The 23,489-nt window shown below is 37.5% G+C and overlaps 1 protein-coding gene across 1 annotated transcript in view; it reads left to right on the top strand.

Annotated features, from left to right (window-relative positions):
• Positions 1 to 2,952: 2,952 nt before the first annotated feature.
• The window catches only part of CCDC141 (coiled-coil domain containing 141), a 107,306-nt gene continuing 86,769 nt past the window's right edge, over positions 2,953 to 23,489 (top strand). Inside the window, exons 1-4 of the mRNA XM_075093604.1 lie at positions 2,953 to 3,269; positions 4,762 to 4,826; positions 9,128 to 9,360; positions 10,934 to 11,056. Coding sequence (XP_074949705.1) covers positions 9,259 to 9,360; positions 10,934 to 11,056 — 225 coding nt within the window. The 5' untranslated portion in view covers positions 2,953 to 3,269; positions 4,762 to 4,826; positions 9,128 to 9,258. The remainder of the gene's footprint in view (positions 3,270 to 4,761; positions 4,827 to 9,127; positions 9,361 to 10,933; positions 11,057 to 23,489) is intronic.

Below are 23,489 nucleotides of genomic sequence, written 5' to 3'. Positions count from 1 at the left end.
CCTTTGATCATCTTGGTGGCCCTTCCCTGGACCCCTTCCAGCCTGTCCACATCCTTTTTGTATAGCAGGGACTGGAACTGTACACGGTACTCCAGGTGTGGCCTGACAAGCGCTGAGTAGAGCGGGATAGTGACTTCTTTCTCTCTGCTGGTGATGCCCTTTTTGATGCAACCCAGCATCCTCTTGGCCTTCTTGGCCGCAGCAGCACACTGTTTGCTCATGTTGAGCTTCCTGTCCACCAGGCCCCCCAGGTCCCTTTCCACAGAGCTGCTCTCCAGCCAGGTGGATCCCAGTCTGTGCTGCACTCCCCGATTACGTTTTCCCAGGTGTATGACCTTACACTTGCCCTTGTTGACCTTCATAAGGTTCTTGCTGGCCCACTCTTCCAGCCTATCCAGATCTTCCTGCAGAGCCTCTCTCCCTTCCGGAGTGTCTACTTCCCCACTCAATTTGGTGTCATCTGCAAAGCACAGGCTGCTATGCTTTTGAAATAAGTTCCTTCAGGACCTTGAGCTGTGACAGAAATCCTCCTGTAGCATCTTCCTGTTGCACAGGACTTGCCTGGGTCCCATGCTGTGTGGGATACCTGCTCCTTGTGCCCAAGTGAGCCAAATGTGCAGAACACCAAGGTAACACAGCGCTCTCTTACTTATGGTCCTGGTCCATGGATTGGTTCTCATGGGAAAGGGCATGAGAACACCTTGGTTTCTGGCATATTTGTGTGTGGGGAAGGGGCAATTTCTGCAACTGTAGAGGTCCAGCTGTGAGGACACTTGAGCAAGAAACATGGGCAAAGGGGACTGATGGCCCAGCATGAGGTTGGAAGAGCATTGTCACTTCCTGAGTAGTGTTTTATCACACAGCTGAAGCCTGTGTGATAAAAATGAGAACTTTCAGTCTCTCCTTTCTCCTGTAACTTCCTCCCTGAGGAAACAGCTGTAGGCTCTTATCCCTACTCCATCCATCCTAGCAGCAGAGAGCAGGCAGAGATGGCATCTTTTCATTAGCCTAGACCTATGGAGCTGTTGGCAGCCCCTCAGAAGAAGGGAGAAAAAAACTCCACTCTTCAGGTTCTGGAAAAAGAAACCAAAGCCACCAGCTAAGACACAGGAAAGGTGGTGCTGTCCTAAGGATGATACAATCTCACCAGCCTGCACTGAGTTTCCCAAGCCCAGAGCTTGTTTGCGTGGTAGACTACAAGAAAAGCCACTCCAGCAGAAAGGAGCACCAGAAAAAACACTTTGCTTCTGTTTTTCCTCAGATGTCCACCAGGATAAGCATACATTCATTTAAGATTATCTCTCCACATGATTAAGTCTACTGCTCCCCACTATGGTGTCTTGTAGTACACATTACCATGCAGACAGCTCAGTCGTCATAGTGTCACTTGGAAGAAGTGTGAAAAACAGTGGTATATATAAAGAATCTCAGTACCAAGTTTCTGTCCGCTGAACCTCTCCTACTGCACTGAACCACTTGCTACTGCAGGCAGCAGCATTCAGATCAAATGAAGGTTGAGCACCCAGGCACAGAACAAGGAACAAATCACCTATTCCTGGTGATTGTATAACAGCAGGAGTTTTTGCTATGGATGGCAAACAATAGCTCTGAAACGTGTAAATCCGACTTAACTGCCCTTCAGTTACTTGAAAGAGTATTGGGGGGGTGCGGCAAGGGGGAAGTCTTTTAATTATAGGCAATGCTTCTTACATTTATGTGGGACTTGAATTCTGAACTGTTACGTGCCATCCTTTGTAGGGTGTGAAGGGCCACTTAAACTGAGAGCAGTGAGGGAGCATCCTCATATCCTGTAGTCGCACCCCTGTTACTTCGGGTGTCAGTAGTGAGCACACATCTGTTTAACAGCCCAGTTCCAGACAAATAAGTGGGGAGGGGGAAGACTTCAGTAATTCCTGCTTTTTAACCCTCTTCTAAGTATGTCATGCAATTCAGCGCTTCCGTGAAAGGGAGAGGCGGGACCTGGTGCGTGCTTGCTGTTTGAGGTACCATGGTCTGGAAGAGCGAATGCGTGACTAGAACATGCAGAGGAATGATCAGCAGGGTGAACCTTCAACGAGCAGGGTTATACAAGATGGAGTTATCTTTTTCAAAGAAAACAAAGCACTGCTATTCATAACTCTACTGATAAATTACTTCTTTTTAAAAAGGTTTCTAAAAGCCGAGTTTCTTTAATACTTATAATTCCACTCCCTTGCTGAATTTTTCTTTTTTGGATAAACCCTCTCCAATATCCGCTGCCTAAAGTAATGTGCTATTAGAAGGTGACTGTGCAACATACTTCTGTACTTGTTCTAAACATAGATTTCTAAAACTTGTGTCCATTTAAACCAACCCTTCCAAACAATAACAACAATACAGCTTTAATGTTTTGGTGCGGTTAGTATGATTATTTAATTAGTCTCCTCTAAAACGAATGACTCGTACTAATCTTTTTGCATCATTGCTGGCTGATTACTTTTGATAAGATTGAACAGAGATGTTTCACTGTTAACAGATGGTCCTAAGAACCCAGTTACGCTGGTGTAACTGTCTCTGAACAGACTGTGTCACTTTTTTAACTGATGTTTTTATTTCACAAGCTTAATACAGACATCTGTATTCATACATAAACATTGACAAATAATTAAAGGGAAACAGTCTTTTAATACAGCTAAATTGTAAATGCAAGTTAAGCATGGAAATTAGTGACATGGGGCAAAACTGTCATTGTAGTTACCTTGTTAGAGGGACAGTTTGCAGCTGTCTTGAGTCTTAGATGCAGGTTACAATCTGCATCTTAATCTTCCTTCTTTACAGGGAGAAAGCGTAGCCTGTCTCACATCTATATTTGGTGCAGAGTTTGTACTCCACTGTGCTAACACACCACATCAGGAAGGAATTTCAAATGCTCCCAAGGAATTTAGTAACAAAAGTCCTGCTGGCTTTCCTTACATGCATGGGCGAGGGAACATACTAATCTTGTGTAATAAACACTTCTCTTTCTGCTGCTGCTGCTGGAGTCTCAACGACGGACTAATGAACTATCTAATGTCTCTTCATTCTCCTGACGGAGTTGAATATGCTGGGCCATGGTTTTCTCTATTGATAAGCTTGCAGTTGGGCTGACTAGTGTACATGCTACCTGTGAGCTGTTAAAACTACTTCACTTTTGTATTCATCAGCATACAGCTTCATAGGCTGTGCGGCATTTGTTTTGGACGACACCCAGTAAGACTGAAATGTTCAGCTTTCCCGGGGCTGCTGATGGGGTAAGTCCACTCTCCAGCTGATTCTGAGGAAACTGAAGCGGAGATAGCCTCCCTGCCATTTCTTCAGTAACCTTAAGAGGACATGCTGGTCTCTTCACCTGGGATGTGAGGAAAAAATGAGATGTGATCACTTTGCACTTCACATTTGTGTATTGTTTTCTGGCTTGTTTAATCTCTTCACCGCGTTCAACAGTTAAAATTTTCATTGTTTATATCTTGTCATTATATTTACACTTGAATAGTCATCAAGTCACTTTTTTCATTTAGTCTTTCCTGTAGCTGTCACTTTAAGGAAAGGTATAAATCCAGCTTGTGTTTTTTTTTATTGGCTGTGACAGCAAAATAAAATTAAACTTGCAAAGAAAAATGATACCAAGTTATTAATGTGTTTGGATTTGGAGACATCTGTTCAGATGAGTTGGCTTGGAGGTGCATCTGCTAATCAGTCAGAGCTGCCAATGGCTTCAGAATCATTGTGGCAACTTCTCTCCTTCTCTCTCTCTTCCTTTCCCGAAGGTGCTTTTTGTCCTCTTCCTCCAGTTTATTGTTGTATGAAACCTCAGGTTTATCTGCAAGTAAAGAATTTAAAGAAATATTTTTTTTTCTTGGGGTTGCATTTAAGAAGGAAAGGAGGTTGTTTCTGAAAGCACTAATGTTTTAACACATTCTCAGAAATTTGTTTTGCTGCAGGGGTTCTTGAGTAGAGATCCCAACACCCTGGTTTTCTATGCTGCCCACCTTGAGTCATGTGCTAAGATACGAAGAAAGCAGATCAGATTGAGCAGGTTACCACCGAGCTTGGTTTATTATTTCTGTATACTTGAAAACAGGGTGACTGTACACTCTTCAGGAATTCAGGTAGCATGATGCCTAGTGAATAAAAATGTAAGCAGTCCCTATGTGTCAGCATTCCTCTTCACCCTGTATATAATAAGCCAGGTGAAGAACAGGAAGACAATTTTAAAAATAACAGATGCTAGAAAGAATGGCCTTTGTTTATGTAACACTTAGAAGCTGGAGTTCTAAATTTAAAGGCTATATGAGCTTTCTTAAAGTAAGAGTGGAGGTTGAAGTGTATAACGTGGTTGTAAGCCCTAGTTAAATCTGGTGGATCTCTTCTATTGTTTAATAAATATTAGGGATTTAGGTACTATTTTGACAAGTACTAAGTACAAATAGCATGTATACTTCATGGAAATCCTCTAGGATCCAAAAAGTGGGATACAGGGAAGAGAATGCTTTGGGATGAAAAAGTGGGACATGAAAAATTAATGTCCAGTGGTCTGAAACATATCAGCCATCATTGCTTCCCAGGTCTGTTTACAGTATGGGTTTTTTAAAACGTTGTCCCTAGAAACAAATGAATAGTGATTTTGCTCTTACCATGGAACTGAATTAGCAATGTTAAACTGTTTGCTGGTTTCTTGATCTCTGGTACACTGCTGGTTTTATAGTTAGCAGTGTTGTTGTTTTTTTCTTTTTTTCTTCACAGAGCCATGTTCAGTGTGTCCGTGATGAACCAGGATACCTTTGCTTTTGGTCTTTTCTGTGCTTCAGGTGAAGATGCTTTTTGGGTAGCTTTTTATCTTCATGCTGTTTTCTTAGGGTGGTATAAAGTATCCTCAGGACTGGTGATGAAGAAGCAAGAGTAGAAGAGTTTTTGTTAGGGTAATGTACAGGAAGAATGGGACGATACAAGCTCTAATGCTTCATTATACCTGTATGTGTTTAAGTAAAATCAATCTGGGAACTACCAAACAATAATCCAGGCAACATGGACAGTGGTTCATTCTTAGCTTTTTTTGCTGGGGGCAGCAAAGTGTCTTTTACCTTTTGGGCACTCTTTCATAGCTGTTTCCTAGCCCTTTAATGGGACTTCTGTGCCCTTTCTTTCCATGGTGGCAAAGATGCTACAACCCGCTTTTTGGGGCCACCAGGGTCCCAGGCTATTTTAGGACTGCCTTTTCTTAAGCTCATGGATTCTAAGCTGACAAGGAAATGGCTTCTGCCTGTGCTTCAGCTGTTACCTACCTGAAGTTAATCTTATTTACTCTGGCTGGCCCTTTCCCTCCCTCTTGCAGGTAATAACAGCCTTGCTTTTGGGAGTGGGGAGAGTTTCCTCTCGGGGCACTGGCCCTTCTTCAGTAGCTTTGGCAGCAGAAACTCCTCACTGTCGTGAGGGAAGCAAGGCTAGGCCGGGTCACCCTTGGCCCCTGGGTGGACCAGGGGTTGTGGGAGGACAGACTTTCCTCGGCTGTGGCCTGTGTCGGAACCTCATAGCCCTGCTAGGGGCAGTGGAGTAGCTTGTGCTATTCCTTGCTCTACCTCTGGGTGCTGGGAAGTCAGTTTGTGCCTGGCCCCAACTTGTCCTGCCTCTCCAGCCCTCAATAAAAGGGTAATGTCTGTAAGAGCCTCAGTTTCCCTCTGTTTTCTGGCAGCCTTCATAGTGTGACTGTCAGCAAGAAACACTTCTTTCTAATGAAGCATGAAGAAAGAGATGGTATTAGAGGTTACTGTTCCCCATATGCCATTCATGTACTTTTTGGTCCCTGGGAGGAGGTGTCTCTGCTTCCCGCCTTCCTCCCCTCACTGCTACTGCTGCCGACATAGTTTTTATCATACTTGGTTTTGGTTTTTAGGAATGACAAAACTTGGTTAGGATTTCAACTAGTTTGTCATTCTAGAAACTTACTCAACCAGTGTAGGGGGGCAAAGGGGAGCCTCTTCCAGAAGGAATACCTAGTTCCTGCTCAACCCTCGCCCTTGTATGTGACCTCTGTGGCTGCACAGCCCCCTTCTTATGAACCTGGGGAGACTTGCAGAGTGCTTGCTTTCATGCTGTCATTACTGATGATACCTGAAAATGGTGCCTACTCAAAAGGTAAGATGGTAGGAACCAGCAAAAAGCAGCAACCACAGACTCAGGGAGGTCTGACGTCTTTGTCCCTCATTCAGGTCAGGCTGCCAGAGGGAAGCAGTGTTTATGTACCTTTTTCCAAGCTACTCAAAACCCATCAGTTTCAGGGACGCTCGTTCCCTTCTTCTTGTTCCCTCCCTTGCTCTGTGTATGCCTCTTCTCCCAGGTGCGAGACAAGGAAAGAAAAGGAGACCTGTTACATTTACAAGCCAGTCAAAGTAAAGGACCTCACATCCTAGAAGCTGCAGGGAGTGAACTTTTTCTCTCCCAGAGGCATTTTCATAGTGCACTGGCAGCTCCAAAGCTCTGAACAAAAAGCAACTTATCCCCAAGACAGATAGGCCCTTTTCCTATGCATAGTGTCAAAACTGTGATTAGCGTGCTTCCCTTGCCACACATGAGAAAAAGCTGCTGATAAGACACGCTTTATGTTGAAAATGAAATGAGTTTTATAATGTTTACCTCTCAAATCCTTTTTATGTATAGTTGTTACAGATAATACCTGACATTATTTACACTAGAGAGACTTGATCTTTTTTCCTCTTTTCCTGAGATTTTTTCCTTTGTTCATTTGTTCATTTTCATCTTCTCATGGACAGCTGGTGAATGCTAGTTTGCTTTTGTTATTCTTACTCTTGCCTTTCACACAGCAGTAGCAAAGGGAAAGTCTTTCTCTCTACTGACACAGATAGCCCATCTGTTTCCTGGCTTCTAGCAGGATTTTTTTTTGTTGTTTCAGAGGAATAGATGACAGACAGGTAAGTAAAGAAGACTGAGAAAGGTGTGCTTGTTAAATATTGTTTCCCTGGATACAGCTGAAATGGTTCATCGTGCAATGCCAAAATCCTCAGCTTTTTCTCCCAAGGTTGTGGTAGTGGATCTTTTCTGATTCTTTGCTACCTTTGCCTGCTACTCCAATGTTCCCTGTCTCTATCTTATATGCTTAGTATAAATCAAATCAATACAGTACCCAGGCATTTGTTATCAGACATTTTGAATCACTTGACTCAGCTGCTGCAAAATTTGCTTATGGTCAACTTCTTGAGTGCAGTGTTCTTCCATGATTTCCAGCTGTCAGCACTATGAAAAATGATTCCTCATTTAACCTGAGTGAAAAACAGCTCCTATGTCTGGCTACCCTAGTGAGATGATGAATTGGCCCAACTTGTGCCATGAAAAAGTATACTTAAAATGTGCTTTTGAGAGAAAAAAACCTCAAGGACAGACTTTGACATAGTACCAAAATTGGTTTGTAACTCCTTTTATAAGATTAACAAGAGGTCAGACTGGTTTTTTCCAATCAGTTTTTCCAGCAGTCAAGACCTGGTTGTTCTCAATCCTGTCTGCAGGGTAAAAAATCCAAAGTCGCTTGTCTTCTGGAAAGTTTTTTGGAAATACTGAGTGTTTAGCAAGTTTTGTACAATGGATCTATTTTCTATTGAAACCCTAACAGTGATCTCTTCTGATTCAGTTTTGAGGTTTTCTTCAGGACCAGTTTTTGTGTGGCCATTAAATTTCAAATGTTTTGTTCTGCCATACCTATTACATGAATACCCACATGAGTCTCATGAATATCTATATAATGTTTCAGTGGCAGGGGTCCGTAGGCCTCCCACAGGTGTTACAAGGAGTTTCAGAAAACTGTGTGATATTTATTCCCTTGTGGCAGCTTGAGGGTCCATGACTGTTTTGGCACAAGGGATGGGAAAATTGTTTTGATTTGCCAAGCCCATTTAGTTCAGCCCAAAACACTACCACATACTTCTGGATGCCCTGCTTGAAACTCACGGTTTGAAGATGGCAATCAGATTAAATTATAATCTGACAACAGTTTGGGGGGGAATGAACAAACAAACAAAGAATCCCAGACCTTGAGACGTGTGTTCAAATTCCCTGTAACTACCCCAAGTTTCTTCCAGTCCAAAATATTTTAGAATTCGCTTCCAGATCTTGGTTTCATTGCACGTGTCTGTTCTAGTTTGCAATTAGCAAATCAAGTTTATATTAAAATGTATCTAAGTGTTACATATTTTTAAACAAATCAAGGAAGCAGGTGCTTAGAGGAGAGTTATGTATGTAGTTTCTTGGGTGGGATTGTGTTTCCAGAGTGACCTGCAAACCTAAACACCAGTGTCACTTTCTCAGCTGTTCTGTGGAAGAAAATCTAGCAGCTGCTGTCTCATACTGTAGGCTACTTGTGGCATGCTCTGGGCTTCTGGCAATAGAGTTAAAATGCCAAACCAATACTGTGATTTGAACATGTCTATTAATTTCCATGCACTGAATAACAAACTTAAGTGGAGTTTAAACAGTTATTAGAGAGTTCAGTCTTATGCTTATTTAGAACAAAATGAAGACTATAGGAACAACTTACAATTAAATTGAAAAGCAGGTAAATTATCTTAAGCAAGAATAAAACACTCCTTAAGAATTCACACAAAGTGCTTGGTTTCTTTCTCTGGTTGTTATAGTCATTATACTTAAATATTTTTGGATGAAAAATCCCCTGCCTGTTTTGATTCAGCATCTGACTTATATACACATGTTCATCCTGTTTAAATAGTTTGACTCAGTGGAAGAATTATGTTGACCAAATATATTCAGTAACTAGTAAAGAAGCAAATATTTTACTTGTAGAATTAAAAAATGTAGGTTATATGTTGCATGTTTTGAAACTTCAAAACACTGGGCTTGTCTGTATAGACTCAATAATAAAACTTCTTCTAGCTGTTTTAATTTAAGAATTTATTTATTTTTTTTTTCCCTTTGGCTAGCCAGTGTCAGGTGATGTTCATGGAAGAAGCCCTTCACACTTCAGATGGTGACAAAAAAGAACAGGCAGCTTAATGCTACCAAACTAGGGGTGTGTCAAATCTCTCTCAAGAATGATAAACTCAATGGAGTTGTCTATTTTTAACCTCCTGTTCTTTCTTTTTGGCAGACTAATCAGTGTTAGCTGAGCTGTTTCACTGAATGAATCCAAGTAACTCTGTCGCTTTCTGAAATGAGCAGTGGACCTTGCAAGAGTGTTTCAAGTCTGCTTTAATGCATGAAGTCCCATTTTGAAACACCATGTCAAATGAAGCCAGTTCGGAGCAGAAGCTTTCTACAACAACAGTCAGTTCAGTTGCTGTTCAGGCCGGGGGTGCCAGTATTGTTATAGCTGTACTTAAGGTAAGGCAGCAACTGCTAGCATGTCTGTGGCTTTCTGCTGTATAGAGCTTCCTTGGAAGTTAACGCTTGTTTCTGTTTGTGGTGCTGTGTTTTTTGTTGTTGTTGCTCTTGTTGTTTTGCCTTGTTTTGTTTCCTTTTTTTCTTTAACAGAATAAATAATTTGGCCAAAATATGTAGGCTCCTAGAGGCAAGGAATTCCTCCTACTCTGTTTAAAAAGTAAGATATAAATGCAGAGTACCATGAAAATGTGCTAATAAGTATGATGTTACCATTAATCATAGTAAGACTCCTCAAGAGTTATTTTTAAACTATACTCAGCAATAATTTTACGTAATAAGTAGCCTACCAACTCCATAAATGCAGATTGGGTCTTTTTTTTTTTTTTTGAAGTATTTGCTGGGGGGTGTGGGAAAAGCCTAAACCTGGTAATGAGTGGTTATTTTTTGAAAGCTGTGAATTCATATTCCCATGTGTTTTAGTAGAAGCCCTTGTGTATATATAGCTGTACTTAGAAAAGGTCTTTAGGTGCTTATGTGAGCTGGAATCTGCACCTACAACTTGCACAAAATTTGGCATGGGTAGTAAAGCTTGATGCCTATGTACTTAATCCCAGTTGGAATTTATTGGCAGTTTGATTCTTCATTCTCCAAGTGTCTTTGAAAACATGCGAGCCTCAGCCACTTGAGTTTGTCTGCAATGCAGAATCAGGTGATAACGAGATGGGCTGTCACTGAATTAGGGTGATTATTCAGGATGGGGTTACCTCGGTTGTACTGGTGGGAAGGTTTTCTCCTATCAGTTCTCACCCTTCTTGGGAGACTCTGTCTGCTGCCACAGGGGAGTAACTTTGTGGCAAGGAGGCTTGATTTAGGGTGAAAACTCTTATTTTGCCCCTGTGTGCTGTGGGAACCCTGGTAGCCTCCAGTGACATCAGTGCTTCATCTTATCACCGTCCTCAGACTCTAGCAGTTTTGCAATAGAGTGAGGAAAGAAACAGCTATGCTTTCAGTTGCTGTCAAGCTTCCTTTCTTTGTGTATCCTCCAGAACACAATGGGAGCTTGCTGTTTGGGTTCCTATTCCAAAGGCTATTAAGTGTCCCTGCTGCTAGTTGTGCAATCTCTCTAAATACATACTCAGTATACAGGTATGTTGGAACTGTGTGGTAAAAATAAGATTTGGGGTTATGGTTTCTGCATCTGGTGTAATATATTTGTACCTTCCACCCACCTCTACACCCACCAAGTTTCCTTAACCATCTATGCAATCTTCAGCTGAAAGGGGAGATGAGTTGGAGATATATTTTTGGCTCATTATGATAATCTTACTCTTCACAGGCAAAACCAAAATCACAGTAGGTATTGGATAAGACTAGAGTCTGGGATTTTGATACATGTTTCAAATGAAGTGAAGTTTATATTGTATCCTCTCCACCTTCATTTTGCAATTGAATACATGTTTATGGGTCCCTGTGCTCCTATGACCATGGAAAGTATGTGTGAGCTGAGAGTCTGTGTGAGTAAATGAAGGAAAGCTTGTGTTTTCTGATGGCTGTAATTGTTTACTTATTACAGTGTGGAAAATGGGTGAAGCTTCAGCTGGCTGAATCCACACCAAATTTATTAGAAATTGGCAGCAATCAAGATGAAACCAAAAAGCTACTGCAAGATCATGAATTCCTCCTAGCTAAACTTAAGGTAAGATGTGATAAGACCACACAAACATACACGTAGTTGAGGTACAACAGCCGGCATAGCTGCCTGGGCCTCCTGTTGCAATGTGGTTGTTGGGTTAAACTCCACATAAAAAAAAAACGTTCAGCCTTTGTCAGCATAACAGATCAAAGTTAGGCCTCTGCCCTGGAAAAATATGCTCAGTGTTAATTACAGTTTTCTCACAACATCAGTGAAGATGCACTGTTTTTTCCACTTTATACGTTACTGCCAAGTCAGGTGAAAAATTCTTATAGACCTCAGTAACCGCCATATATAATGGAATGTCAGTTTTCTTTTATTCTCCAATGTTACGAGAAGTTTGATTAGCTTATAACGGCTGTAAACACAAGCAAGCTTTTTGTAAGTGTGAAGCAGATATTTCAGGCACATTTTTATTGAATATTAATTGATGTAGGTTATGATAAGAATGACATTGTAACATTAAATATTGCTTATCTTGAGCTAGGAAGATATTAGCTAAGTAACAAACCTACAACCAGATTTTAGCATTCTTAAAAGCAGATTATAACAGTGGCACTTGGATACAGAGTGATATGCTTGCATAAAAAAAGTTAATTGTTTTAAATGTGGGTATTTGACACTGAGAAGAGTCTAAAGGCACCTAGGAAGAAAATTTGTTTTGATAGGACAGATTGACTTTATATCTGTAGAAAAATAAATCCCCTTAAAATCCTGGAGCTGGGCAAGGCAATTTATATTAATAGATTACATCTATTTTATTTTTTTGAGAGTACATAAAATTCAGATCTGAAAGAGCAAACAGCATCTGGATAGGATCAAGTACACTTGATTTAATATTCATGACTGTGCTTCCCCAGTCATTATAAATCTCAAATGTGAGGTAATTTAATACAGTATATACAGAATGTAGTCTAATATGGTGCATAGTGTGGATTTTGAATAGTATGAAGAATAGCATTACAAAAAAACCCAAATACCCAAACAAAAAAGAATCTAAGAACCAGAGAGGATGGTTCTGCTATCTTTACTTATGGAAGTGTCTCGCTTTTATAGCTGCCAGTGCTACACTCAGGCATTCTTGGAACAAGCTGGTGTATCCTGTTTGATCAATTCAGAATTAGCTGAGTTCTTAAACACTGACAAAAGGAGGAAGCTGAGTTTTGTCTCCTAATTAACAAAAATAAATTTTAACGAGTGGAAAAAGAAAACATAACAATTCCAATCTCTAAAAGAAAAACAAAGGTTCAGGCAACATTTTACCACCAAGTCAAATCGTAGTGTTATGTACTTATATTAAATGTTGTTTGCTAAGGGGAAGAAAATCATATAAATATTATTCTAAGGGAAACATTATAGACGCTACTGAAAATTTGTAAGGACATGAACAAGGACAGTAAAACAATAAAGTCCTCACCATAGACCCCAACTTGAAATAATTCTATTAAAGAAAACAGAAATAAAAAGAAAAAGGGAGGGGAGAGGGGAAAAAAAAAAACCAAAAGCTGTGATAGATTAAATCTATCTGGATGCATCTCCTAGCTGCTATTCTGTTTTGGTTTTAAAATCTTTAAACTAAAATTAAGTTTTATATATGTTTCTTGGATATCTTTGGATATGTTTGCATATGTTTCTTTTCAGTCATTTAATTAAAAAATCACTTGAATACTGAAAAAAGTAAATAATCCAAAAGCATTTCATGTTCTCTGATGCTCATTCAAATGTTTGACTTTTATTTCCGTTAGTCTAGATGTATGGGACCTGAAGGTTGTTCTTCATTTAGCAGTGTTTACCTTGATTTCTGCTCACAATTAGTAAAACAATAAAATTATCACAAATATTTTAGATAATATTGATTAAAATTCTAAAATCTTTCACTCCTATTCGAGAGGCCTTGTGACTGATTGCTTGAACCCAGATGACTGATCCTTATTTGGATCCCCAAAGCTTAATAGATTATATCAGATCAGAAAATCTATTATTCATAAACAGTTAAAGAATGTTTGTCATCCAAATATCTCAGGGACAAATACTCATTATTTCATGTTTTATATCTGTAGTCCTTGCAAAATTCAGCATTGATTAATGAACATTCTGTAAAAGTATTAAGTTAAGAATTACTATTTTTCCTCAACAATTTAAGGGCTGTAGTGTTGTCATAATTCATACTGACTGTGCATTTTTCAGATATGACCCTTTCTGTCTTATAGTAAGCTGCTAACAGCTGTCAGCAATTATTTAGTCTTAAGTTACCAAATTCACTCATCAAAAGTTTTTACAGGAATGATTCTCAGTCTTTAAGTATCGATTATAGTAATCTTTTCCACTTAGCATTTGTTCATGAATTATGCATTAGTTATGTGAAGATGGAAAAAGAGGTTGTAATGTTTCAGTCTTCAACACTTATTGACATAAAGATTTAGTTTACTTATGAGAGGATTAAAAGGAATTTAGAAACGTGGGCAGAAGAGGGGTTGAAAGGCTGTTGTTTTGATGGTGTCCAGTACCTGCAATTCTATTCGATCTGTTGCCCTTAGTGAGAAACATAAGTCTGTAAATTTTAGCAATAATTAATTGTACAAACACATGAGCATTCTTCCAGCTGCAGTCTTATCCAGTACAGTTTTTAATTCTTCCATATCATCTGTAAGTTATTATTTTCATTGACTGTCATGTTCCAACTTACTCTACCAATGATAGTCTAAGGCATCTTATAACATATTTCTTTTTGCTCTTAATCAGATCTTGGCACCTGGAATGCATCATAAATAGTCTGAAAAAAGGTAACGATGAAGCTAAGGTTTTGTGCCCAAGTAAAACTTCTTTCAGTTATGTGGCAACATTGTGATATTTTATCTCAGGTTTACATATCTTTTTAAAAGGTTTATATGCAACAGCAGTAATGTTGATATGGCATTCAGCTAATCAGAAATATCTGGTTAGAACAGCACATTTATGAAAATGAAGGCTTCCATCAAATAAATTATGAATATCCATCAAAAAAAGATCTTTGAATTCAAAGCAGTGTTTTTATTACACCTAATATTTATATTGATGATGATCTGAATTGCTTCAATGATTAAACCTGTATGAATTTGAAAAGTTGCTGAATGCCATATTAGCTCAATTTGTTTTTTTTATTAGTCTATACTTTTCAAAGTAAAAAGATTAGAAAGTTACATTGCATCAAGAGGAAAAAATCTTTTTCTTTTTCTACTGTGCTTCATTAAAAAGAAGAGAGGATGGAATCCTTAAATTTTTTAATTTTAGAGCTAGAAATTGTTTACAAGTAGAAAACAGTATAATTAAGAATTTCTCCACTTGGATCCCCAGGGAATGGATACAACTTTGTATGCTGTGGAACTTTTCAGTCACCTGAATTTGAAGTACAACAGTGAGGCAGATTTGAACTGGTTTTCTGTTCCTCCTGTATTATTGTATTAAGAAAATGCAAAATAAATCATGTTTCCTGACAGATACCAGTACTTGATACACATATGGTTAACTTTGCTAATTAGTTTAATCCAATTTGGAGTTAAATATTTGTGCAGGACAGGCAAAAAATCCTAAACCCACAATGATGTGAATGTGAAACTAGTCCTGCTGAGGGGAAGAGTTAGATGGTTAATACTAAACACAATTTTGGAATCAGTGCTGAAAAATTTATGGACTTCTATAAGATAATTTATGGAACGGTTGACAATGCTGGCATTATGCCATGATATTTTGCAAACTCATTCTGGGTTTCAATCATCCTTTTGTTTTTTAGCTTCATTTTTTCTCATGCCGGTATCTGTATTGTTAGTTATAATCAAAATATTCAGGCCAAATTCTTTCATCGACTTCATATGTTGCAGATTCACAGGGGTAAGGAAGGACAAAATTTGGCACAGTGACCTGTGATCAGTTTATAGTACTTCTGATGCTAGAGGAAAAGGAATGTAATCCAGCTCACTGTTCCAGGAAATTGTTTTTTGACTTAGTAACATTAACAGGAGTTAAAAAACCCTAAACAACCAGATTAACACTCAATAAGAAAGATGGTACTTTAAGGGGTAATAGGAACAGACCTGTCGAATGAGAAAGCAGTGATTTTTAGAACATTTCTTTACTGCTTTTGATGTTCAGAATTGTTTTGATAAACTGGTGTTTGCACTTTAGGGCATTAGTAAAAAAATCCAAAGTAGTCTCCTTTGATAGAATGTACTCTCTCACACTCATTACTGATTTAAATTTGTTCCATTGAATTTGAGAATTGGGAACACCCTACTATTTTAATAAAAAGCAGAATACAACTTTTGAAAAGGTCCCTACTTCAAACGTTTATGGCTTAGGAAACAGGCATGTTATTGTTAATAGAGTTGAAAGAATAAATGCTGAACAGGAGATGATAAAACTGAGACTAAACAAAAAACCATGTAAATGATGTTTATAACATCTAGTTAAAATTCCTTTCAGTGCTCTTAAAATTTCACTTATATAATAACATTAATTTCCTTTATAGTGGAAATTATTCTACTTGGTTTTGTTGAATTGTCATATTGACTACTAGTAGCCCAGATGATTAATGAAACTTGTTTAGAAACAGTGATTTAAGAGCTAAACTGTAGTTGGTTCTTAATTTTGTTCAATGATGCCTCATTGATCAGGAAAGTTTGTATGTGTTCATCACTTGTTCTAGGCAAACTTAGAGATTTGTTTTCTTTTGGACATAAATTTGGTGTTTGTAAGTGTTAAAGAATTGCATATTCTTTTATAATTGATGAATTTGTTTGGCAGGTCTAGGTGCCGCCAACACTTATATGTATTCATTGTTGCAGGTTCTGTGAACTGAAATAAAATGTTTCTTTTGAATGTGATTAAGAAACAAACATTTTCAGGTTTGGGATCATATCCCTTTCTCTGTGTGATTTGACCCTTCAGTCATCTCAGCTAATGTGTTCTGATTCTAAACTAATATGTTCTGTTTCTCTTTTGTTAAATTAGACGGTATCAGCAGTCATAGTTTTGTTGACGACATAAAATGCTGTGATTTCATGCAAGTCTCCTTCCCAACATTTACCTCATCCTTGTTTAGATGACCTTCAGCAGGTTTATATGTTCTGGAAATCTAAATATATGTGTATCTGTATGTTTTGATATCTCATTCTTTACAATTTAAAAAAAATTTTGAGAAGAATCAAAACTAGAAAAACTTGAGACAGCAGCTGTGTTTGTGTTGCCATGCTTTTGGCTATGACAATGTTAAAATTCCCACTAAGACGAACAGCAGCATTCTTGGTTTGCTTCCAAAGTTCTGGTTTTTGTCATTAAAGAGACTGTGGCAGAAATGCTACAAAACAGAAATAACTCTGGCCTATAAACTTAAGTTTAAAACCAACACTGTTATTAATTTAGCTCATGAACCTGAAGATTTCTCCTAATTATTTTATTTACTTCAATTAACAGAGCATAAATTGCAAAATAGCAATTTATATGCTAATATCCAAGAGAAACAAATTAGAAAATTACATTCTTCAAAAAGCAATAATACAATATGCTCATATTTTGCATTTGATATATCTTAAATAAGTCTTGCAGTTATTTAAAGTAAAAATATTTTCATAATGCTTATTTTTCAATAAATTTGTTATGGAAGAAATTGTTTGTTAATATCTTCTGAAATATTTACAATTAATTATTGAGGTGCCCAACAGTACAATTAGCATCAAAGTTCACCTGCATTTTCATCATAAAGCAGAGTTGATTTTTGCAGATGATTTGAGAAGAAAGAAAGAAGAGGAAAGGTAAGATTTAATAAGTATTTCTTCAGTGCTAGTTCAGCTCACTCACCAGTTTCAATATTTGCATAAACAAAATTCCCACTGAAATAAAACCACTTGGAGACAAATACTATGATTACTTTCAAGTTAATAACTATGTGTATTATAACTTCAGCACTACCTATAAACAAAGATTAATTTTAGCAGCACCTCAGTGAGAAGGATCATTTACACCTCTGAAAATTCCAGCTTACAATATTCACTACAAGAATCTGAAGCTGTATCTTTGTACCATGTGAAATATGAGCTGAAGTGTAAAATTTGGCCCAAAATAATAATGAAAAGAAAAATAGGGAAGGAAGAAGGAAAGAAACCACTGAGCAAGATCAGAATTTAAAGATGAACATCGTATAATTCCATAATTATGAGAGAAATGTGTAATCCAGTCAGATGTGCATGAAAGTCTGCTCAAACAGTTTGACAGACCCTACGGGGTTTTCAGGAAATAACAATGACAGACAGAAATAGAAGGAAAAAGGAACAAAAGGCAGAACTTTTTTCTAAGTTCTCTCCTTCCAAAGCAATCCAATATCCAGATCTAATGAGAAGTATTGCTCATTGGGAGCAATCTGATCATGAACCTGATCATGAATGGTGAACCTGAAATGAACCTGATCATGAATGGAAGAGGGTCAGGAGGAAGCAGATGAACAGCAGTATCATAACCGAAATATTATAAAGTTCAACAATCCAAACATAAGGTTGTGCAGTTAAAGTGAGTAGCAAGAATTTCTGTTGTGGTCTTAAGTTTATTACTCGATTGTGGAACAGCTATTAACCACCATTGCTGTGGAAACAGTCTAGGATCTGATACTTGCAACTATTCTGAAGAGAATTAGGAAGTATGGGTGGAAATTTAGGATTCTGGTCATCTATACTGAAAAAAGCAGACATCAAAATCAGGTTGATGCCCAGCAGAGGTATCAAAGGGAAGAGGATCATCTTATTTCTTAGAGTGGACTAAGAAAATGTTTTGTTTGGATTAGCAGAAAGACTGAGATTCTGATAAATATATTGCATGGGTAAACAGCACAGGAGAGCAACTGCTTAAGTCGAAGGCCACTGCTGCCATAGGATTATGTGAAGCACATGGAGATCTTTAAAAAGAGGTAGGCTGGAAAAGGTTTCTGTCAGAGCAATGTCCCAAAATAGATTTTTCAGTGGCAATAAAAGGGGCAAAAATCCTAGGTGATTTTGATTGTCAATAAGAAATATTTGTGAAAAGGACTGTCTGAAATTATTGTTTCTAAGGCCCAGGGGCCTGAACTTGATGACCCAGGTATTGTGTCATCTTAACAGACAATGAAAATTCATGGATCTTTGTTTTACTGATGTTCTTCACTTCTGTCTTCACTTCTGAGATCTTGATAATTTAAATCTCTGTTGTTCATGTTGACATAAACTACTGAAGACTGTGAATTTCAGTTGTAAATTAGATTGATTCAGGAGCTGCTGCCTGTTTAATAAGAAATAATGGATAGTATTTCAGAAGGAAAATAATATTTTATGAAGACTGGATTCAGGAACCAAAAAGGCAAAATCTTTACTGGAATGAAATTTTTGGTTTTTTGAGATGCAAATCACCAAAGTAGTTCAGGAAGAGTGAAATCAATTCTACCTATGAAATTAAGATGACCTCAAATATTTGCATTTTTAATTTTTAAAGTAATGTGAGAATTTTTTTTGAACAGGGATATGTCCTTTTTGTAATGAGACTGGTAGAATTAAGTTTTGCAGCTGTCTGCCACTCATGAAAATGAAGAGTGAAGGTGTAGGATTTGACCTATTTTTAATTTATATATTTTCATTTAATACTCTTGTTTCAGTTCTATGATATGCTAATTATAATTTTGTGGTATGCTATTTTTGCATTGCTCATTTTGGCTAGGCCGAGAGTATATTTTAGTAGCTTTCTATCAAAATTCAGTTGCTCCAGTGTTCCTTAGTACTGCAGTAACTGAACAGATATGTAAACAGTACACTAAATTACATATTCTTAATCATGGCTACATTTCTTATTGTGGTAAAAGTTACCAAGACTGCACACACAAGCACTCAAAATTGAAGAAGGGACAATTTTAATTCCATGCCTCCTCAGTCCACAGGGCATTCCAGCTTCTGAAGCCCCTTGCTGCAGAGCTGCTGTGTGTGCTAGAGCTCTTCAGAAAAATTTGTACCTCGTAATGATGTATTCTTCCTTCCTCTTATTTTTAGAAATGATCAATTTTTATGTTGTGTTGAAACTTTCCAGAAAAATCCAGTATGGCACAGATCCTATTGCATGGATTTTCATTCTTCTCTGGCAAATTCACAAGCATCAGAATCTTATAATGAAAAAGAACCATAATTTTAAGCATTGCAGTCTGCATTAGGATTCCATGAACTAATGCTAAAATATCATGACTCTGAATTTTTCCTTCAAGCAAGCATACCAACACCACCAGAAGGGTTCTATAGAGTCATGTTTTATTGTAACATTATTGCACTTGTAAGTCAGCCTTTCTCTGAACCCTGTCCTCATAAATCTCATCTTTTCCCTTAGTGTTGTCCTTATGTTAGCAGCTCCATATGGATTATTGGGTTGCAACGTACTGTATGCAATCCTTTCTAGGCCCCTAGGAAGTTTAAGTCCTATCTGTCTCTAGTCCTTATTCTCCTTAGGAGTTTGCCAGTCTCTGACAATGCTTCAGGCTCCCTGATGGTGAGGTATCTTCCTCTGTCTGCTTTTCTTTGCGCTCCAGAAGCTTTCTGAATACATGGTAAGAATGTACTTATATGCGTATGCTAGAAGGCCAAAGTTTGTTTCCCTCCAGAGAGGGAGGGATGCTCAGTGTACAACAATCAGGAAAGGCAAAAGACAATTTTGCCCTCTCTTTTCATGCTCTTTTAACCAAACATAAAGTACCCAACTAATGGGCTGCGAACGAATGAATACAAAAGCTATACCATCCATCACAGCTTACATAAAAAGATGTTTCTAGACCTTCAGCTATTCACATTCTGTCTTTGCTACAATACCATACCCAAATGTGCCCTGAAAATGAGTGGGGGAAGAGTTGTGTGGCTTACAACTGCTGCGCTACCAGATAGCACGCATGCTGCAGTCGTGGGACTCCATTTCTGTTAGTTTCCTCTCAGTAAATCTTAACCAGAATGTTGTTCTTTTTAAGCTACCAATGTTCTTTTTTGATATAGTGAATACAGTGGTGCGGAAGTGGAAAGGAAAACCAGCATCTCACATAGAAATTGAAATTGGCCTGTAGTTTTTAAAACAGTGCTTTTCTGACATGGTTTTACTGAGACCAACAGAAGTTGCATATTTGCACAAACCCCTCTTTGACTATGTGTTAGGCATTCCTTATACTGTCAAACTTTGTGCCAGTTCCTCAGAGCCCAAAGAGAAATGTACCAGTCTCATTTTTTTTTGTGTGTTCACAAGGAGTGAAAGTTCATAAAAAGAAAGAAATGGCATATGAATAACATATGAAGTGAAAAGTACTCTGGACATGTTCATATCACATAGTAGTTAATTTGAGAAATAACAGCACCACATACTCTAGTTTTCCATTCAAATTGGAAAAATAAAACAAACACAAAACCAGACTTTTCGTTCCAAATTTGTTTCTGCTTACAATAAATACATCTTTTTATTTGAGAAATCGTGCCAAAACAGAAAACTGAAGGATCCGATTCCAAAAATTATTGAAATAAAGTTAAGTCTTTACTGGAAAGCTCTATTAAGTTAATTCAATTAAAAAACAGCCCTTCATAAAAATTCAGGTTTTTGTGAAAGAGTTTGCTTCCCATAAGTCATCATTTTTTACAATAGAAATACACTTTTTTTCTTCTTACTAAGTTTTCCTCTAGGACAAGAGACACGAGTTGGAAAAAAGAAAATTCCATTTAGATATTAGGAAAAAGAGTTTGGTTATGAAGTGGTTGCCCAGAGAAGTTCTGGAATTTCCGTTGTTGGAGGTGTTCAAGACTTAATGGGATAAGTCCTTGAGTAACTTGAGCAAGGGGTTGGACAGATGACCTGTAAAGTCCCTACCAACCTAAATTATTCTATCATTCTGTGTTGACAGTTGTTTATATTTCACAGGTGAAAAATATAAAACCAGTAATATTAGACTACTTCATTTAAAAATTAAATATTCCCATATGTAGTATATAGAAACTGAAATAGTGGAGGATAAATATTTGAGAAGTACACAGTAACTAATGTCTTTGGCAGTTGTGGAAAGCATAATTTCAAACTCATGGCAATAAAACCATAACAGGACTCTGAAGACCATCTTATGTATTTGAACTCTTCCTCAATGAGGTATAGTTTCCTGCAAAATATTTCTCTTTTTTACTAGTCTGTCTTCTCAAAATGCAGCTGTGTTCTGTTGCTGGAGTAACAGACAAAATGACAGCTGTTTTGATACTATATTAAGTTTTTGTAGTATTACAGGAGCTGTTATTTAAAAAAAAATACACAGCTGTTTTAAATGTGTGAAAGTTTTTCAGTAGAGATTAAAGATAATATTAAGTCTGTATTTCAAAATTTCCATGAATCAGTTACAAAAACTAAAATGTTATTACACATGAACAAATTTCTAATTCTTTTTTGTAACTTCATGCACACTGCTCTTGCCTTTTGTTAAATATGGCAGTTTAGTTTGCTTTACCTTTCAAATATTCTTTGGTTGGGTTTGAATTCATCACACAGTAATTAAAAAGAATAATTGCATGAAGCATGACTGGTAGTTTTCAAGAGTTATTGCAGTTTTCTCTGTTTTAGGGATTATCTGCCTCACAGCTAATCAATTACTGGAAAATGTAGCATACTGGTCAGGTACAAATGTTAATTAACAATCTGTTCAAAAAAAGTCTTCTAAAAGAAGGAAATCTACTTCTGGGCCATATGCCAGTTTTACAGTGTCCACCCTGAGTAGTTAAAAAATATTTAACATTTGAAATGTCTATTTACTATGTTGAAGCTGATGTAATGTCAGGATAAATGCATGCCTAGTTTTATTTCAAAATATAAAGCGCTCAGCTCTTTAAAAAGTCAGACTTTGTCAAGAAATTCCAAATGGAGCTTCCTCAAACGCCACCTGTTTTTGCACAGTGTATTCAGGACAGCTGTGAAAGTGGTATGATAATTTGGGGGAAATTAACTTATTGCTGGCAAGCAATCTGTGTGTGAAGTTCTGAAAATATTTTACTTCTTTTTAATATGTCAGTATTGGGTCGTGACAATTCTTTTCATAGATTAATATTAAGATTTTGAATTAGTAAAGAGACTAGCAGTGTCACATACTCATTTAATTCCTGTTATGTTTTATTCGTTACAGAGCTGGCCCAGAACGTTAAGAAAATCTCATGCTGGATAATTAATGAATGCCACTATTTTTATAGAGTAGTTGTGCATGTAACCATTTTATGCTTCATGAAGGAAGATACATAATAATGGCTTCTCTTAGCGCTTTACTTCAACTTTTTATCCAGTACTATTAAAATGTCTGTTTTAGAAGTAGCATTTATTTTTTAGACGTATTGATTGTGTTTGACAGCTGCTTGCCCAAGCCATTCTCTGCCCTTTCATGCCATGCAATTCACTGACAAGATAAGATGAAATACTTGTTACTGCACTCAATTCTCTGGAAGAAAATACAAGTCTTTCATGCTGCATAGGAAATGACACCTCTCTGTATACCTTAACTTCTGAACAGAGGCTATCAATTAATTGCTTCTCTGTTAGTCAATTTTATTAAACAAAGGATGTCAGTATCTTATCTTGGAGATGTGGTATTTTAGTAGTAAGTGTACAGATACTCAAAGGTAAAAATATTTTACAAAATCTCCCTTTACTTGTTTAATGAACTAGCTTCTCAGTATGTTGTTTTTTCCGATGAGTCAAACATCCATCATGAGTGTAGAAGTGATTTAATTGCTGTTACCTGAGTGTGAAAAAACGCTGAGGACCAAATTCAGTTTAGCGCCATAGCTGACCCTGATGAAGGAAGTTCAGATCCTGGGTCTTCCATAGTATGATGGGAGAGGTCTGTAGGACATCACCTTTCCCAGGGCATGTGGGAATCTTCTGAATTTCCTCAGCAGAGTCTACCAACATTGGTATTCTAAAGCCCAGGCACAGTTAAAAGTTACCTTTAGTCCTTTCTCCTTTAAAAAAAGCCTGTCAAAGGGCAGCATAAATAATTCTTTCTACCTACTGCTGGGGGTTTCTGGGGGTTTCTGGGCTATGGTTTGTTTCATTTTGGTTTTGTTTTAAGTGCTGGTTGTTGTCTAAATGTCATCAGACAAATGAATTTTGTGTTTCCTTGAACCAACTTGAGTACATTTTCAGTAAAATTTTGATAAAATTGATAAACTTAAGAAATGAAGCAGATCTCAAAGCTCTGGTTAAATGTATGAGCCTGCTCTAGCCTCTTTGGAAGTCAGAGGGGAGACCAAAAGAGCTAAAGCAGCATTGATTTCCTTGCACCCGAAGGATCAAAGCTTATGCTTCAGAGTGCAAATAGCTTTGTCAAATATTAGGATGTAGAGGTAGGAGAGTGGATTTGCATATGCTAGTAAGCATTGTTATTTGGCCATGTTCTGAAAAA

The sequence above is a fragment of the Phalacrocorax aristotelis genome, chromosome 5 (assembly GCF_949628215.1).
Source record: "Phalacrocorax aristotelis chromosome 5, bGulAri2.1, whole genome shotgun sequence".
NCBI lineage: Eukaryota > Metazoa > Chordata > Aves > Suliformes > Phalacrocoracidae > Phalacrocorax > Phalacrocorax aristotelis.
This window is presented reverse-complemented; position numbering and strand designations above follow the sequence as displayed.